Source organism: Liolophura sinensis, chromosome 6 (assembly GCF_032854445.1).
Source record: "Liolophura sinensis isolate JHLJ2023 chromosome 6, CUHK_Ljap_v2, whole genome shotgun sequence".
Taxonomy (NCBI): Eukaryota; Metazoa; Mollusca; class Polyplacophora; order Chitonida; family Chitonidae; genus Liolophura; species Liolophura sinensis.
The window spans coordinates 90,449-107,415 of NC_088300.1; the positions used below are offsets into that span (position 1 = coordinate 90,449).

Sequence of the window (16,967 nt, forward strand, 5' to 3'; positions counted from 1 at the left end):
GTGGTTAGTGTGGTAGCACAGTGTAATAACCCAGGAGCCCCTCACTAATGCGGCCGCTGTGAATCCATGCCCGGTTCAGGCTGGCTTCCTCTCTGATTGTACATGGAGGGTGTGTCAGCAACATGCTGCTGGGGGCCTCCGTGGCTCAGGTGGTTAGTGTGGTAGCACAGTGTAATAACCCAGGAGCTCCTCACTAATGCGGCCGCTGTGAATCCATGCCCGGTTCAGGCTGGCTTCCTCTCTGATGGTACATGGAGGGTGTGTCAGCAACATGCTGCTGGGGGCCTCCGTGGCTCAGGTGGTTAGTGTGGTAGCACAGTGTAATAACCCAGGAGCCCCTCACTAATGCAGCCGCTATGAATCCATGTCTGGCTAGTACTCATGGAGGCTTCCTCTCCGGTTGTCATGGGAAGTCTTCCAGCAGCCTGAGCAAGGTCAATAGTTCCCCCAGGCTCTGCTAGGGTTTAAAATGAAAAACAAAAACATGAGCTCCAAATTTTTATTATAACGGCTTTATATCTAGTTAAAATGGTTCAGATAGCAAATCATTTAGCCATATGTTAGCCAGATTGTGAGCATTGTGCTATATAAGGGGTTTTGAGGACCACCAGAATTCGTTATATGTTTTTGAATGTTCTTAATCTATACTAGTTTGTCTTACATGAATATGCTTATTATGTATAATACACATTTGCCAATATTTAAACATGTTGCTGCCTGATTGTTTCAGTTACCTGCAGTCTAATGGCTACAAACCCACCCCCTTAGACCTGTCAGGGGTCACACTAAATGAGAAGATGCAGGAACTGGTGGATCTCCTGGCTGAGAACACACACAATGTCTGGGCTAAGGACCGCATTAAACAGGGCTGGACCTATGGTCACACAGAGGTGAGTGCAGCAGGGGCTGGTGGATCTCGTGGCTGAGAACACACACAATGTCTGGGCAAAGGACAGCATTAAACAGGGCTGGACCTATGGTCACACAGAGGTGAGTGCAGCAGGGGCTGGTGGATCTCGTGGCTGAGAACACACACAATGTCTGGGCTAAGGACCGCATTAAACAGGGTTGGACCTATTGTCACACGGAGGTGAGTGCAGCAGGGGCTGGTGGATCTCCTGGCAAAGTACACACACAATGTCTGGGCAAAGGACAGCATTAAACAGGGCTGGACTTATGGTCACACAGTGGTGAGTGCATCAGGGGCGGGTGGAACTCGTGGCTGAGAACACACACAATGTCTGGGCTAAGGACAGCATTAAACAGGGCTGGACCTATGGTCACACAGAGGTGAGTGCAGCAGGGGCTGGTGGATCTCGTGGCTGAGAACACACACAATGTCTGGGTAAAGGACAGCATTAAACAGGGCTGGACCTATGGTCACACAGAGGTGAGTGCAGCAGGGGCTGGTGGATCTCGTGGCTGAGAACACACACAATGTCTGGGCTAAGGACAGCATTAAACAGGGCTGGACCTATGGTCATACAGAGGTGAGTGCAGCAGGGGCTGGTGGATCTCGTGGCTGAGAACACACACAATGTCTGGGCTAAGGACAGCATTAAACAGGGCTGAACCTACGATCACATGGAGGTGAATGCAGCAGGGGCTGGTGGATCTGGTGGCTAAGAACACACAATGTCTGGGCAAAGGACAGCATTAAACAGGGCTGGACCTATGGTCACACAGAGGTGAGTGCAGCAGGTCTGGTGGATCTCGTGGCTGAGAACACACACAATGTCTGGGCAAAGGACAGCATTAAACAGGGCTGGACCTATGGTCATACAGAGGTGAGTGCAGCAGGGGCTGGTGGATCTCGTGGCTGAGAACACACACAATGTCTGGGCAAAGGACAGCATTAAACAGGGCTGGACCTACGATCACATGGAGGTGAGTGCAGCAGGGGCTGGTGGATCTGGTGGCTAAGAACACACACAATGTCTGGGCTAAGGACAGCATTAAACAGGGCTGGACCTATGGTCACACAGAGGTGAGTGCAGCAGGGGCGGGTGGATCTGGTGGCTGAGAACACACAATGTCTGGGCTAAGGACAGCATTAAACAGGGCTGGACCTACGGTCACACAGAGGTGAGTGCAGCAGGGGCTGGTGGATCTCCTGGCTAAGAACACACACAATGTCTGGGCTAAGGACAGCATTAAACAGGGCTGGACCTATGGTCACACAGAGGTGAGTGCAGCAGGGGCTGGTGGATCTCGTGGCTGAAAACACACACAATGTCTGGGCTAAGCACAGCATTAAACAGGGCTGGACCTATGGTCACACAGAGGTGAGTGCAGCAGGGGCTGGTGGATCTCGTGGCTGAGAACACACACAATGTCTGGGCTAAGCACAGCATTAAACAGGGCTGGACCTATGGTCACACAGAGGTGAGTGCAGCAGGGGCTGGTGGATCTCGTGGCTGAGAACACACACAATGTCTGGGCTAAGCGCAGCATTAAACAGGGCTGGACCTATGGTCACACAGAGGTGAGTGCAGCAGGGGCTGGTGGATCTCATGGCTGAGAACACACACAATGTCTGGGCTAAGGACAGCATTAAACAGGGCTGGACCTATGGTCACACAGAGGTGAGTGCAGCAGGGGCTGGTGGATCTCGTGGCTGAGAACACACACAATGTCTGGGCTAAGGACCGCATTAAACAGGGCTGGACCTACGATCACACAGAGGTGAGTGCAGCAGGGGCTGGTGGATCTCGTGGCTGAGAACACACACAATGTCTGGGCTAAGGACCGCATTAAACAGGGCTGGACCTACGATCACACAGAGGTGAGTGCAGCAGAGGTTGAATCTGGACGCTGATGTAGACCAGTCCACGGAACTAAATGTGCTCGTCTTGTCTGTTCATGCCAATGCCATGCCAATCACTAATATGTAATTTACATGTAGCTGAATGGCATGTCAAGCATTGATAAATGTAAACAGATTAAGTGCTATGTGAAGATGACTATGTTTAAATTTTGTCATTTTATTTTCTTCACTTTTCATTTATTTTTATTTTATGTCTTGTAGAGCCAAGCCAATAAAAGAAGCCCACATTTGGTGCCATACAGTAAGGTTGATGCCACCATCAAGAAAGCCAACAGGTATGCTGGGTGTATGCTGGCATTGGAGTTATCCAAGCACACAGAGTACACTTGTGATGGCAGATGTTGCTAATTTTGAGCCTAGTTGAACAGATCCCAAAACTTGGCCTCGCTGTGTTCACAATTCAGCAAGTTTTTGCTAATGTGTTGAATATCAGGTTGGACGAATGTTGTATTAAGTGTAGCATCCCAGTCAGGATTATGTACAGTAACAGTGTAGCGTCCCAGTCAGGATTATGTACAGTAACGGTGTAGCGTCCCAGTCAGGATTTGTACAGTAACAGTGTAGCATCCCAGTCAGGATTATGTACAGTAATTGTGTAGCGTCCCTGTCAGGATTATGTACAGTAACGGTGTAGCGTCCCAGTCAGAATTATGTACAGTAACGTTGTAGCGTCCCAGTCAGGATTATGTACAGTAACTGTGTAGCGTCCCAGTCAGGATTATGTACAGTAACAGTGTAGCGTCCTAGTCAGGATTATGTACAGTAATGGTGTAGCATCCCAGTCAGGATTATGTACAGTAACTGTGTAGCGTCCCTGTCAGGATTATGTACAGTAACGGTGTAGCGTCCCAGTCAGGATTATGTACAGTAATGGTATAGCATCCCAGTCAGGATTATGTACAGTAACGGTGTAGCGTTCCAGTCAGGATTATGTACAGTAACTGTGTAGCCTCCCAGTCAGGATTATGTACAGTAATGGTGTAGCCTCCCAGTCAGGATTATGCACAGTAATGGTGGTTAAATACTGTACTTCCCTTATTACTTTACTACCTGACGTGTGTTTACTCTCTTGTTACAGAGACACGGCCACAGAAACTGTCAAGACCCTTCTGGCCTATGGTTACAATCTGGAACCACCGACCAATGAGACTGGAGAAAGCGGTAACTGTTTTCTGCATGGAGGTTTGTAGGCTGTACTAACCCTGCATGTGGCTAGGACACATAGACATGTGTCACAACCATGATGACAGCAAGACAAGAAAACAGTTACTCTCTTCACTAGACAATGTTGGACAATGATTGGGACGATGCTTTTTAAAATGAAATGTATGTGTAGGGTATCTGAATTTTTCAACTTGGGTTGGGGGGTGCGGGAGGGGGGCGGCACTGGCACTATTTTTTAGTTTCATATTTGAATATTAGACATGGATGGAAATTAGTATTACAGATGTTGTGCTGACTTTGACGGAAGTGATGTTCTTTTCCATAAACAGCTTTGAAAGCGAATAGAATCATTCTTGTAAATGTATGTGTGTCAGATGTACAGCTGGTGCACATGTACAGCTGGTGCACATGTACAGCTGGTGCACGTGTACAGCCGGTGCACGTGTACAGCTGGTGCACGTGTACAGTTATAGCATACCCTACAGTGTATGTAAGACATAACAGCAAGGTATATGTGCTGACACTCAGATAGGCACCAAAATCACACACAAGATTTTTCTTTGGTGCCGCATATAGTTTCTGTTCATGCGTGTAGATCATGTTTTTGTGAGCTAGTTGACAGTACTCAGGTTGACTCAGGTAGAGGTACAGTCCATACAGTAGCAGAGTGAGCCTTAGTAGTTACATTACATGGAACAGACAATAACTAAGGATTACTGTCCATGTAAGTCACCTAAAGGCTAGCATTATTCACCTAAAGGCTAGCATTATTCACCTAAAGGCTAGCATTATTCACCTAAAGGTTAGCATTATTCACCTAAAGGCTAGCATTATTCACCTAAAGGCTAGCATTATTCACCTAAAGGTTAGCATTATTCACCTAAAGGCTAGCATTATTCAATTGACGCATTATTATTCTGATTCACCTTGAAACTTTATGGTGAAGTTTGATTAATTTATCAGAAAAAACTTAGAAGAATCATTTTAAGGCCATTATGGGCTTCCAGAAAGTGCATTTTTGCATGGCGAACTTCAGGAGAAATACAATTTCTGGTTTGGTTATGTCAGGCACTGTACATGAGCTCATTGCTCTGACTGATTCACCACTAAACTTTTGAGGGCCCTGTTGTCTATTTGTAAATAACCCATGTTAAATCATTCTTTGTAACACTAGAGCTTCTGACTGACTTTGTTGCCTACTTGATCTCCAATCTGTGCATGACTGGTGGAATTATTTGCAATAATATCCCTGTTTTCTATGCTGCATTCTGAAGAAAGTAAGTTACAGAGCAGACTTGCTGCTCTCAGTCCTAAGAGGAAAGGTAAACTCACTGATCATTAGCTCTTTAGTACTATAACTTGTACTTTATGGTTGGGTGTTTAGTACTGATTGGTATCTCGTGACTGGTGGCTAGCTGTTGAGTAATAACACTTACTCAGTAGTTTGGTTGTTGAAGTACATGTACTGTAGGTGTGTCTTGTGTGGAACATGTCAAGTTTCTGTAATGAATTGTCTGCAATTTCTGTGAGATTGTCCAAACTGACCTGCAAATGTACAGAAAAGGGAGAGGAAGTTTTGGACTACATATTATGCTGTTTGTTGATATATAAAACAAGGGAAATAAGAAATCAATAGGTCTGACAAAACCAGCACCTATGTGAGACTGATTTTCTACATTTAAAATATTACGAGTGAAAGTGCCAGAAGAAGTTGGAATTTGTGTTACTTGAAATAAAATGAATAAGAAAGTGGCTCCATCGAGAGTTCTCTAATTTTTAGAATGGTTAAAATGAAATATAATGTTGGTGGTGTGAATTTGGTAGGCGAACATCCTGTGCGTAATTAACTGTTGTCAACCTGTTCATGCATGTTGTTATGTTGTCAGTATTACATAGCTCCTAAACCATGAACTCAGTACAAATAAAACTTAACGTTCTTCGAGTCTGAATTCAGTGTAACGGTATTTTGCAGTTTCTTGGAGACGGACATTTTGTTTTGATTCAGTGATATTTGCACTCATCTCTTCCCATGGATTTGTTCACACTCTCCACTAACATGTGACAACTTTTTCAAAACTGTACATGATACTGGTAAAACTATTCTAGCTGTAGACAGTGATTAGTAGATACAATTTTGTCTTAAGTGATTTTTGGATAATATATTATTATACTGTAAATAACACAGTAAATGACAGCGAGTGGTGTGCAATCATCATAAAATCTAGAATTTATATAACAATCTTTGATTTAAGGTGTGCAGTCAAAATAAAATCTAATATTTATGTAACAGTGAGTGGTGTGCAATCATCATAAATCTAGAATTTATATAACAGTCTTTGATTTAAGGTGTGCAGTCAATATAAAATCTAATATTTATGTAACAGTGAGTGTTGTGTAATCATTCAGAAAATCTAGAATTTATGTAACAATCTTTTATTTAAGGTGTGCAGTCAAAATAAAATCTAATATTTATGAAACAATGAGTGGTGTGCAATCATCATAAAATCTAGAATTTATGTAACAATCTTTGATTTAAGGTGTGCAGTCAAAATAAAATCTAATATTTATGTAACAGTGAGTGGTGTGCAATCATCATAAAATCTAGCATTTATGTAACAATCTTTGATTTAAGGTGTGCAGTCAAAATAAAATCTAATATTTATGTAACAGTGAGTGGTGTGCAATCATCATAAAATCTGGCATTTATGTAACAATGTTTGATTTAAGGTGATCTCTTATATGTACATGGCTGTTTGTTTTGTTTTGTTTTTTTTTTTGTCTTCTGTGAATATTCTTGAATATGACCTAAAACACCAATCAAATAAATAAACCTTCTGTGTGTGTATGTTTTTTCTTACTGATAGCAGAGGTAATAGATGTCTTGCAGTATCAGTATTAAGATTTTGTTTCTGTTTACAGCTGTGTCTAGAGATGCTGCTGATGTAAAGAACCTGTCCCAGACATTCAGGGCAGAGCAGACATATGCTGTTACATCAGGCAAATGGTAAGTGAGTGAGTGAGTGAGTGCTTGGGGTTGTAAATGGTGAGTGACATGTAGTCACCAACACGTCATATATAGAGCAATGCAGCTTCATTAGCGTATCCAACAAGTCCAGATCTTCACATTACTGACTGAATAGTCCGTTTTTAAATTAGAAATACTTTTAATTCAGTTACAGTTAATAGCCTGTCCCAGAATTTTGTGAAGATTCTGTGTAAACTTACAGTACCCACTTGCTCCTTACCTTTGGGAGCTATACATACATGTCTTTGGGAATTGTTTTATTTGTCTGTGTTGCGTTTTCTGTGATCTGAACTACATTGTCTGTGCTCTGTTGATTCATTTCATGATTTAAGACACTACAGTTGTCTGTGTTTAGCGTAAGCAAAGTATCCTGAGGGATTTCAGATTATGGTGCTGCCTAAATTTAATAATTTATAACATAATGAATTTCATGTCTTGTCTTTACTGACTGAGTGTTGATTATGTTGGCAGGTACTACGAGTTTGAGGTGCTTACACCAGGCTCCATGAAGATTGGCTGGGCCACTGTATCATGTGACTCAAACCAGGAGCTGGGATTGGATGGGACCTCCTACTGCTTTGATGGCTTCACGGTAAAGATATAACTAAACACAGAAACTACAAGCAACAACATTTAACTTGAATATGAGGTAACGTCTGAGCTATGCGGGTTTTGTCACTGTATTGGCACTGAATATGAGGTAACATCTGAGTTTTGCGGGTTTTGTCACTGTATTGGCACTGAATATGAGGTATCATCTGAGCTATGCGGGTTTTGTCACTGTATTGGTACTGAATATGATGTAACATCTGAGTTGTGCGGGTTTTGTCACTGTATTGGTACTGAATATGAGGTAACATCAGAGCTGTGCGGGTTTTGTCACTGTATTGGCACTGAATATGAGGTATCATCTGAGCTGTGCGGGTTTTGTCACTGTATTGGTACTGAATATGAGGTAATGTCTGAGCTGTGAGGGTTTTGTCACTGTATTGGTACTGAATATGATGTAACATCTGAGTTATGCGGGTTTTGTCACTAGTGGTACTGAATATGATGTAACATCTGAGCTGTGCGGGTTTTGTCACTGTATTGGTACTGCATATGAGGTAATGTCTGAGCTGTGCGGGTTTTGTCACTGTATTGGTACTGAATATGAGGTAACATCTGAGTTATGCGGGTTTTGTCACTGTATTGGTACTGAATATGATGTAACATCTGAGTTATGCGGGTTTTGTCACTGTATTGGTACTGAATATGAAGTAACATCTGAGTTATGCGGGTTTTGTCACTGTATTGGTACTGAATATGAGGTAACATCTGAGTTATGCGGGTTTTGTCACTATTGGTACTGAATATGATGTAACATCTGAGCTGTGTGGGTTTTGTCACTGTATTGGTACTGCATATGAGGTAATGTCTGAGTTGTGCGGGTCTTGTCACTGTATTGGTACTGCATATGAGATAATGTCTGAGCTGTGCGGGTTTTGTCACTGTATTGGTACTGCATATGAGGTAACGTCTGAGCTATGCAGGTTTTGTCACTGTATTGGCACTGAATATGGGTTATCATCTGAGCTATGCAGGTTTTGTCACTGTATTGGTACTGAATATGAGGTAACATCTGAGTTATGCGGGTTTTGTCACTGTATTGGTACTGAATATGATGTAACGTCTGAGCTGTGTGGGTTTTGTCACTGTATTGGTACTGCATATGAGGTAATGTCTGAGTTGTGCGGGTTTTGTCACTGTATTGGTACTGCATATGAGGTAATGTCTGAGTTGTGCGGGTTTTGTCACTGTATTGGTACTGCATATGAGGTAACATCTGAGTTGTGCGGGTCCTGTCACTGTATTGGTACTGAATATGAGGTAACATCTGAGTTATGCGGGTTTTGTCACTGTATTGGTACTGAATATGAGGTAATGTCTGAGCTGTGTGGGTTTTGTCACTGTATTGGTACTGAATATGAGGTATCATCTGAGCTATGCGGGTTTTGTCACTGTATTGGTACTGAATATGAGGTAACATCTGAGTTATGCCGGTTTTGTCACTGTATTGGTACTGAATATGAGGTAACATCTGAGTTATGCGGGTTTTGTCACTGTATTGGCACTGAATATGAGTTATCATCTGAGTTTTGCGGGTTTTGTCACTGTATTGGCACTGAATATGAGGTATCATCTGAGCTATGCGGGTTTTGTCACTGTATTGGTACTGCATATGAGGTAACATCTGAGTTGTGCGGGTTTTGTCACTGTATTGGTACTGAATATGAGGTAACATCTGAGTTATGCGGGTTTTGTCACTGTATTGGCACTGAATATGAGGTATCATCTGAGCTGTGCGGGTTTTGTCACTGTATTGGTACTGAATATGAGGTAATGTCTGAGCTGTGCGGGTTTTGTCACTGTATTGGTACTGAATATGATGTAACATCTGAGTTATGCGGGTTTTGTCACTAGTGGTACTGAATATGATGTAACATCTGAGCTGTGCGGGTTTTGTCACTGTATTGGTACTGCATATGAGGTAATGTCTGAGCTGTGCGGGTTTTGTCACTGTATTGGTACTGAATATGAGGTAACATCTGAGTTATGCGGGTTTTGTCACTGTATTGGTACTGAATATGATGCAACATCTGAGTTATGCGGGTTTTGTCACTGTATTGGTACTGAATATGAAGTAACATCTGAGTTATGCGGGTTTTGTCACTGTATTGGTACTGAATATGAGGTAACATCTGAGTTATGCGGGTTTTGTCACTATTGGTACTGAATATGATGTAACATCTGAGCTGTGTGGGTTTTGTCACTGTATTGGTACTGCATATGAGGTAATGTCTGAGTTGTGCGGGTCTTGTCACTGTATTGGTACTGCATATGAGATAATGTCTGAGCTGTGCGGGTTTTGTCACTGTATTGGTACTGCATATGAGGTAACGTCTGAGCTATGCGGGTTTTGTCACTGTATTGGCACTGAATATGAGGTAACGTCTGAGCTATGCGGGTTTGTCACTGTATTGGTACTGAATATGAGGTAACATCTGAGTTATGCGGGTTTTGTCACTGTATTGGTACTGAATATGAGGTAATGTCTGAGCTGTGTGGGTTTTGTCACTGTATTGGTACTGAATATGAGGTATCATCTGAGCTATGCGGGTTTTGTCACTGTATTGGTACTGAATATGAGGTAACATCTGAGTTATGCCGGTTTTGTCACTGTATTGGTACTGAATATGAGGTAACATCTGAGTTATGCGGGTTTTGTCACTGTATTGGCACTGAATATGAGTTATCATCTGAGCTATGCGGGTTTTGTCACTGTATTGGCACTGAATATGAGTTATCATCTGAGCTATGCGGGTTTTGTCACTGCATTGGTACTGCATATGAGGTAATGTCTGAGTTGTGCGGGTTTTGTCACTGTATTGGTACTGCATATGAGGTAATGTCTGAGCTGTGCGGGTTTTGTCACTGTATTGGCACTGAATATGATGTAACATCTGAGCTGTGCGGGTTTTGTCACTGTATTGGTACTGAATATGAGGTAACATCTGAGTTATGCAGGTTTTGTCACTGTATTGGCACTGAATATGAGTTATCATCTGAGCTATGCAGGTTTTGTCACTGTATTGGTACTGAATATGAGGTAACATCTGAGTTATGCGGGTTTTGTCACTGTATTGGTACTGAATATGATGTAACGTCTGAGCTGTGTGGGTTTTGTCACTGTATTGGGACTGAATATGAGGTAACGTCTGAGCTATGCAGGTTTTGTCACTGTATTGGTACTGAATATGAGGTAACATCTGAGTTATGCGGGTTTTGTCACTGTATTGGTACTGCATATGAGGTAATGTCTGAGCTATGCAGGTTTTGTCACTGTATTGGTACTGCATATGAGGTAATGTCTGTGCTGTGCGGGTTTTGTCACTGTATTGGGACTGAATATGAGGTAACGTCTGAGCTATGCAGGTTTTGTCACTGTATTGGTACTGAATATGAGGTAACATCTGAGTTATGCGGGTTTTGTCACTGTATTGGTACTGAATATGATGTAACGTCTGAGCTGTGTGGGTTTTGTCACTGTATTGGTACTGCATATGAGGTAATGTCTGAGCTGTGCGGGTTTTGTCACTGTATTGGTACTGCATATGAGGTAACATCTGAGTTATGCGGGTTTTGTCACTGTATTGGTACTGCATATGAGGTAATGTCTGAGCTGTGCAGGTTTTGTCACTGTATTGGTACTGAATATGAGGTAACGTCTGAGCTGTGCGGGTTTTGTCACTGTATTGGTACTGCATATGAGGTAACATCTGAGTTATTGGTACGTAATGATACTGGTACAGGACAGGACGTGTCGTTACTAAGAAGTAGTAATGGCATCGTAGTATGGTACAATTTTAGGAGGTACACTGTAGTTGAACTGTGACTGGTACAGAGTGGTGCTGGTACAGAGCAGTGGTACTGTTACAGAGAAGTGGTGCTGGGACAGAGTAATGGTGGAGTCACAACTGGTACATGTATGTCTGACCTGATAGTTTATGCTATCCACATTTCAGGCCCGTAAATGGCACCAAGGCCCCGACCCATATGGTAAGATGTGGCAGGTGGGAGATGTGATTGGCTGTATGCTGGACCTGCAGGACAGGACTATCTGTAAGTAACCTGAACACCTTGGACTAATGATCCCCCAGATGACATGTATCTGTAATGTTGATAACTGCTGATCAGCCAGGATTGAGTGTATCTTTAATGTTGATCAGCTGAGATTGCATGTATCTGCATTATTGATCACTATTGGTCAGCCAAGATTACATGTGTCTGTGATGTTGATCACTGTTGATCAGCCAAGATAATGTGTATCTGCATTGTTGATCAGCTACGAATATGTGTATCTGTAATGTTGATCAGCCAAGATTGCATGTATCTGTAATATTGATCACTGTTCATCAACCCAGATTGCATGTATCTGTAGGTGACCCATGGCTGTTGATCACTGTGACCCATGGTTGTTGATCACCGTGACCGAAGGCTGTTGGTCTATACATACGTTGTAATCATGCCTGTATTAACTTTCAGTGCATGATATTTTTCAGCCTTTTCCTTGAATGGAGAGCTCATGATGGATGCCTTGGGTCAGGAAATTGCTTTTCGAGGGGTGGACACCAGTGATGGTAAGTGTGTGATCAGTTAGCCATGTGAACCGGCTGATGATCAAGGTGTGCTGCAGGTGTAACAGCATTTTCATTCATGTCAAACCTCTGCATGACTGCTGTTAAATCTGCCTACATGGAGCTGTTATGAGTAAAACGCCTCTGTCTCTCCAGTCAGTGTTACAATTTATTTATTTATTTATTTGATTGGTGTTTTACGCCATACTCAAGAATATTTCACTTATATGACGGCAGCCAGCATTATGGTGGAAGGAAAACGAGAAGACCCCGGGGGAAACCTATGAAGTCAGTGTTACAAAGCTCATTGTATAATGTGATATTTGTGCATGGGTCACATTGTTTATTAGATCATTCTGACCCACAGAGAACATGTGACTGGGGCAACTGTAACAAATCTGCTTATGTCCTGTTTTTCATATTTTTTTTTTTGGTACAAGACCCTGTTTAAGTTTTAGCGCTGTAAGGCAACGTAATTTACAAGGAATGTTACAAAAACTTGATTTACGATGCTTTTGCTGCCCATTGCAATGTTGAGTTACACTTTTGAATGCTTCCACCAATGACAAAAGCTGAAATTGTGATGTGTCTTTGTAGGTTATGTTCCAGCAATGACACTTGGAGCTCTGCAGCAGGGCAAACTCAATTTTGGACAGGTGAGTAATAACTGCGTTTGTTGTTATGGGTTTTATATTCTACCCAATTGCAGCTTGGTAAAAACCTATCTTAAATTTTTTCCAAAAATTCTAATCTCTTGGGCATTATGCATACAGAGATATTCAAATTGCTTTCATTTTTTTATTAACAGGATGTCAACTCGCTGAAGCACTTCACATGTTGTGGCCTACAGGAAGGTTATGAACCATTCTGTGTGTAAGTGACAATGAGAGACGACGGTCCAAATCACAGTAGAACACATTGTTTTCTTCTCTGACAAGGCAACCCATGTGTACTTCATGTATGTTTTATGAGCAAACATACACCGATAATTGTGACGTAACAAAGGCAAGAACAAATGAGTTCCCAGCTTTGGACCGTTTTATGGATTCCTCATTATGTATACATACCTGTACATTATACCAGATGAATTGTAGTAACAGTGTGTAATCTGGCCCATACCCTGCTGTGGCCCATACCCTGACAGGGCTGTGGCCCATACCCTGCTGTGGCACATACCCTGCTGTGGCCCATACCCTGCTGTGGCACATACCCTGCTTGGCCCATACTCTGCTCTGACCCATACTCTGCTCTGACCCATTCCCTGCTCTGACCCATACCCTGCTCTGGCAAACACCCTCCTCTGGTCAACTCCTTAATATTAAACTGTAATTAATAGTAGGCTCAGTGTACAAGTGCCAGTTTTGGAAATTTAAGTGTTTTCAGGCTTTTATTTAATATCAAAGTCACTGTGAAGCAGCCTGCAGAATTGCTGTACATATAATGTGTGTTGTTATTTGTTTTGGTTTTCAGTAACATGACCCGCCACTTGCCCATGTGGTACTCTAAGGACCTGCCCCTGTACTCCCCGATTCTGTCCAACCACCAAAGAATACAGGTGTCCAGGATCCCTGGGGGGTGAGTATTCCAACAGTATACTGTTTACATGTACAATCTACCTGGCTGTACTGTACATGTAAAAGGGTTGCAGTGGTCACTACTACCCCAGATCTCACAGCCTGACCAGCCAAAGCTGGCACTGCAGTGGTCACTACTGCCCCAGTCCTCAGAGCCCAACCAACCAAAGGTGGCACTGCAGTGGTCACTACTTGCTCAGTCCTCAGAGCCCAACCGACCAAAGGTGGCACTGCAGTGGTCACTAGTGGCTCAGTCCTCAGAGCCCAAGCGACCAAAACTGGCACTGCAGTGGTCACTACTGCCCGTGTCCTAAGAGCCCAGCCGACCAAAGCTGGCACTGCAGTGGTCACTACTGCCCCAGTCCTCGGGGCCTGACCAACCAAAGCTGGCACTGCAGTGGTCACTACTGCCCAGTCCTCAGGGCCCAACCAACCAAAGCTGGCACTGCAGTGGTCACTACTGCCCAGTCCTCAGGGCCCAACCAACCAAAGCTGGCACTGCAGTGGTCACTACTACCCGTGTCCTAAGAGCCCAGCCGACCAAAGCTGGCACTGCAGTGGTCACTACTGCCCCAGTCCTCGGGGCCCAACCAACCAAAGCTGGCACTGTTGTGGTCACTACTGCCCAGTCCTCAGGGCCCAACCAACCAAAGCTGGCACTGCAGTGGTCACTACTGCCCCAGCCCTCAGGGCCTGACCAACCAAAGCTGGCACTGCAGTGGTCACTACTGCCCCAGCCCTCAGGGCACATTTTGTGGATATACATTGTAGTCTGTGTTTCATGGTGACGTGCAGTGTCTTATTTCACCAATTTTGTATGCATCACTCATACTGCATGTTGAAACTTACTCCAGATTTTAAGAGTGTTTAGCATCATGGATAGATGACGCCAGATAGGCACACTTCAGGCAGTGGAGACTCTGACTCTGAAGAAGATGCACAGCTTATTTGTGACTGGTTATAACAGGAGTCTGTAATACATGTTTTTGTTACATTGTAGGAGCAATGTTACCCCATGCCTGAAAGTCTCCTCCAAAACATTTGGCACCTTGGAGAAGGTGCGGCTGGAGTTCTTACGTCTGAGTTTACCTGTCAAATGTCATGACTACTTCTCTCCAAGGTAAGGCTGTCAAATGTCATGACTACTTCCATCCAAGGTAAGGCTGTCAAATGTCATGACTACTTCTATCCAAGTAAGTCTGTCAAATGTCATGACTACTTCTCTCCAAGGTGAGTCTGTCAAATGTCATGACTACTTCTCTCCAAGGTGAGTCTGTCAAATGTCATGACTACTTCTCTCCAAGATAAGTCTGTCAAATGTCATGACTACTTCTATCCAAGGTAAGTCTGTCAAATGTCATGACTACTTCTCTCCAAGATAAGTCTGTCAAATGTCATGACTACTTCTATCCAAGGTAAGTCTGTCAAATGTCATGACTACTTCTATCCAAGGTAAGTCTGTCAAATGTCATGACTACTTCTCTCCAAGATAAGTCTGTCAAATGTCATGACTACTTCTCTCCAAGATAAGTCTGTCAAATGTCATGACTACTTCTATCCAAGATAAGTCTGTCAAATGTCATGACTACTTCTATCCAAGGTAAGTCTGTCAAATGCCATGACTACTTCTCTCCAAGATAAGTCTGTCAAATGTCATGACTACTTCCCTCCAATGTCATGACTACTTCTCTCCAAGGTGAGGCTGTCAGTGAGAAGATACTTTTAAAAGTAAAACATACAGGTCCATATGACTATGTATAATATATCGTAAATAGCATGATAAGAAAATTTAAATGACTTTAATATTTTTGGTGGATGTGTTTCATGTTTTGTTGACCATTGCTCGATGATGCTGTCTTATCTTGTTCAGGGGAGACAAAGGAACACCATCCTCAGCCACCATGTTTGAAAGAAGAATGAACTTTGAGAATGCCCGTCGTCATGGATACGATTCCTTTGATGGGATGGTGAATGGCGATACGTACAGTGACGCTAACATCAGTGAGGCATCGTTTGAGGAGAGCACAAGGGCTTACCCAGGTCAGTTTCCAGTTTTATCTTCATTGCTGTACTCAGTATCACGCCGTATTATCACCCTGTGACACATTGGGGCTGGGTGTCTCACACATTGGGGCTGGGTGTCTCACACATTGAGGCTGGGTATCTCACACATTGAGGCTAGGAGTGTCATGTTCTGAGGCTGGGTGTGTTGCGCACATGTGTCATATCCTTGACCTGGATGTGTCACATGATAGGACTAGGTTAATCTTGTACCCGGCTAGATGTGTCACACACTTGGACTAGGTTTATGACACAGTGGGACTAGGTTTGTCACACATTAGGACTAGGTGTGTCACACACTGGGACTAGGCTTATCACACTTTAGGACTACGTGTGCCACACACTGGGACTAGGTTTGTCACACATTGGGAGTAGGTGTGTCACACGCTAGGACTAGGCTATCCCACATTAGGTCTAAATATATTATACTGTCAAGCTATACATTGTGCTATATAGCACTAGCCAGCCCTAATGTCCATGCACTGTGCACCAATGGACTTGTCTCGGGAAGCCTTATAAAATCTATTCATATATCAAAGTGAGCAAATGGTGTATTTAATGTATTTTGTACAAATGGAGTATTTACTGTATATTGTACAAAATAGTATATTTATTGTATATTGTACAAATGGTGTATTTACTATATTTTGTACAAATGGTATATTTATTGTATATTGTACAAATGGTGTATTTAATGTATTTTGTACAAATGGTATTTTTACTGTGTATTGTACAAATGGTGTATTTACTGTATATGATGTAAATAACATAAAACTTTGTCCATGATTATCGCTTATTTCCCCTGATATAATGGTGGTGAGGGGAACAGTGACACCTCTGAGCAGATACTGATAGCTTTGTTAAGGGGACAGGTTTAATACTTCTCGTGACTTTTAGTGACACATCTGATGACTGTTAGAAAGTGCCGTATATTTACCTGTGAAAGCCTAGTACAAGAACCTGGCATGCCCATGCTTGTCCAAGTTCATTGTTTACAGAGGCTAATGTACACATGCCACATCAGTACAGTAACACGGCATGTCCATACTTGTTCAGGTTCACTGTTTACAGAGGTTAATGTACACATGCCACAGGAGTACAATCACATGGCATGTCCATGCTTGGCCAGGTTCACTATT

The 16,967-nt window shown here is 42.9% G+C and overlaps 1 protein-coding gene across 1 annotated transcript in view; it reads left to right on the forward strand.

The window, feature by feature from the left end:
• Positions 1-16,967, forward strand: part of LOC135468178 (ryanodine receptor 2-like) — a 171,824-nt gene that overhangs the window by 46,770 nt on the left and 108,087 nt on the right. Inside the window, exons 25-36 of the mRNA XM_064746268.1 lie at positions 731-890; positions 3,029-3,102; positions 3,906-3,988; positions 6,911-6,995; positions 7,488-7,608; positions 11,582-11,678; positions 12,119-12,196; positions 12,791-12,849; positions 13,002-13,066; positions 13,664-13,768; positions 14,768-14,887; positions 15,638-15,807. Of these exons, the coding sequence (XP_064602338.1) occupies positions 731-890; positions 3,029-3,102; positions 3,906-3,988; positions 6,911-6,995; positions 7,488-7,608; positions 11,582-11,678; positions 12,119-12,196; positions 12,791-12,849; positions 13,002-13,066; positions 13,664-13,768; positions 14,768-14,887; positions 15,638-15,807 (1,217 nt within the window). The remainder of the gene's footprint in view (positions 1-730; positions 891-3,028; positions 3,103-3,905; positions 3,989-6,910; positions 6,996-7,487; positions 7,609-11,581; positions 11,679-12,118; positions 12,197-12,790; positions 12,850-13,001; positions 13,067-13,663; positions 13,769-14,767; positions 14,888-15,637; positions 15,808-16,967) is intronic.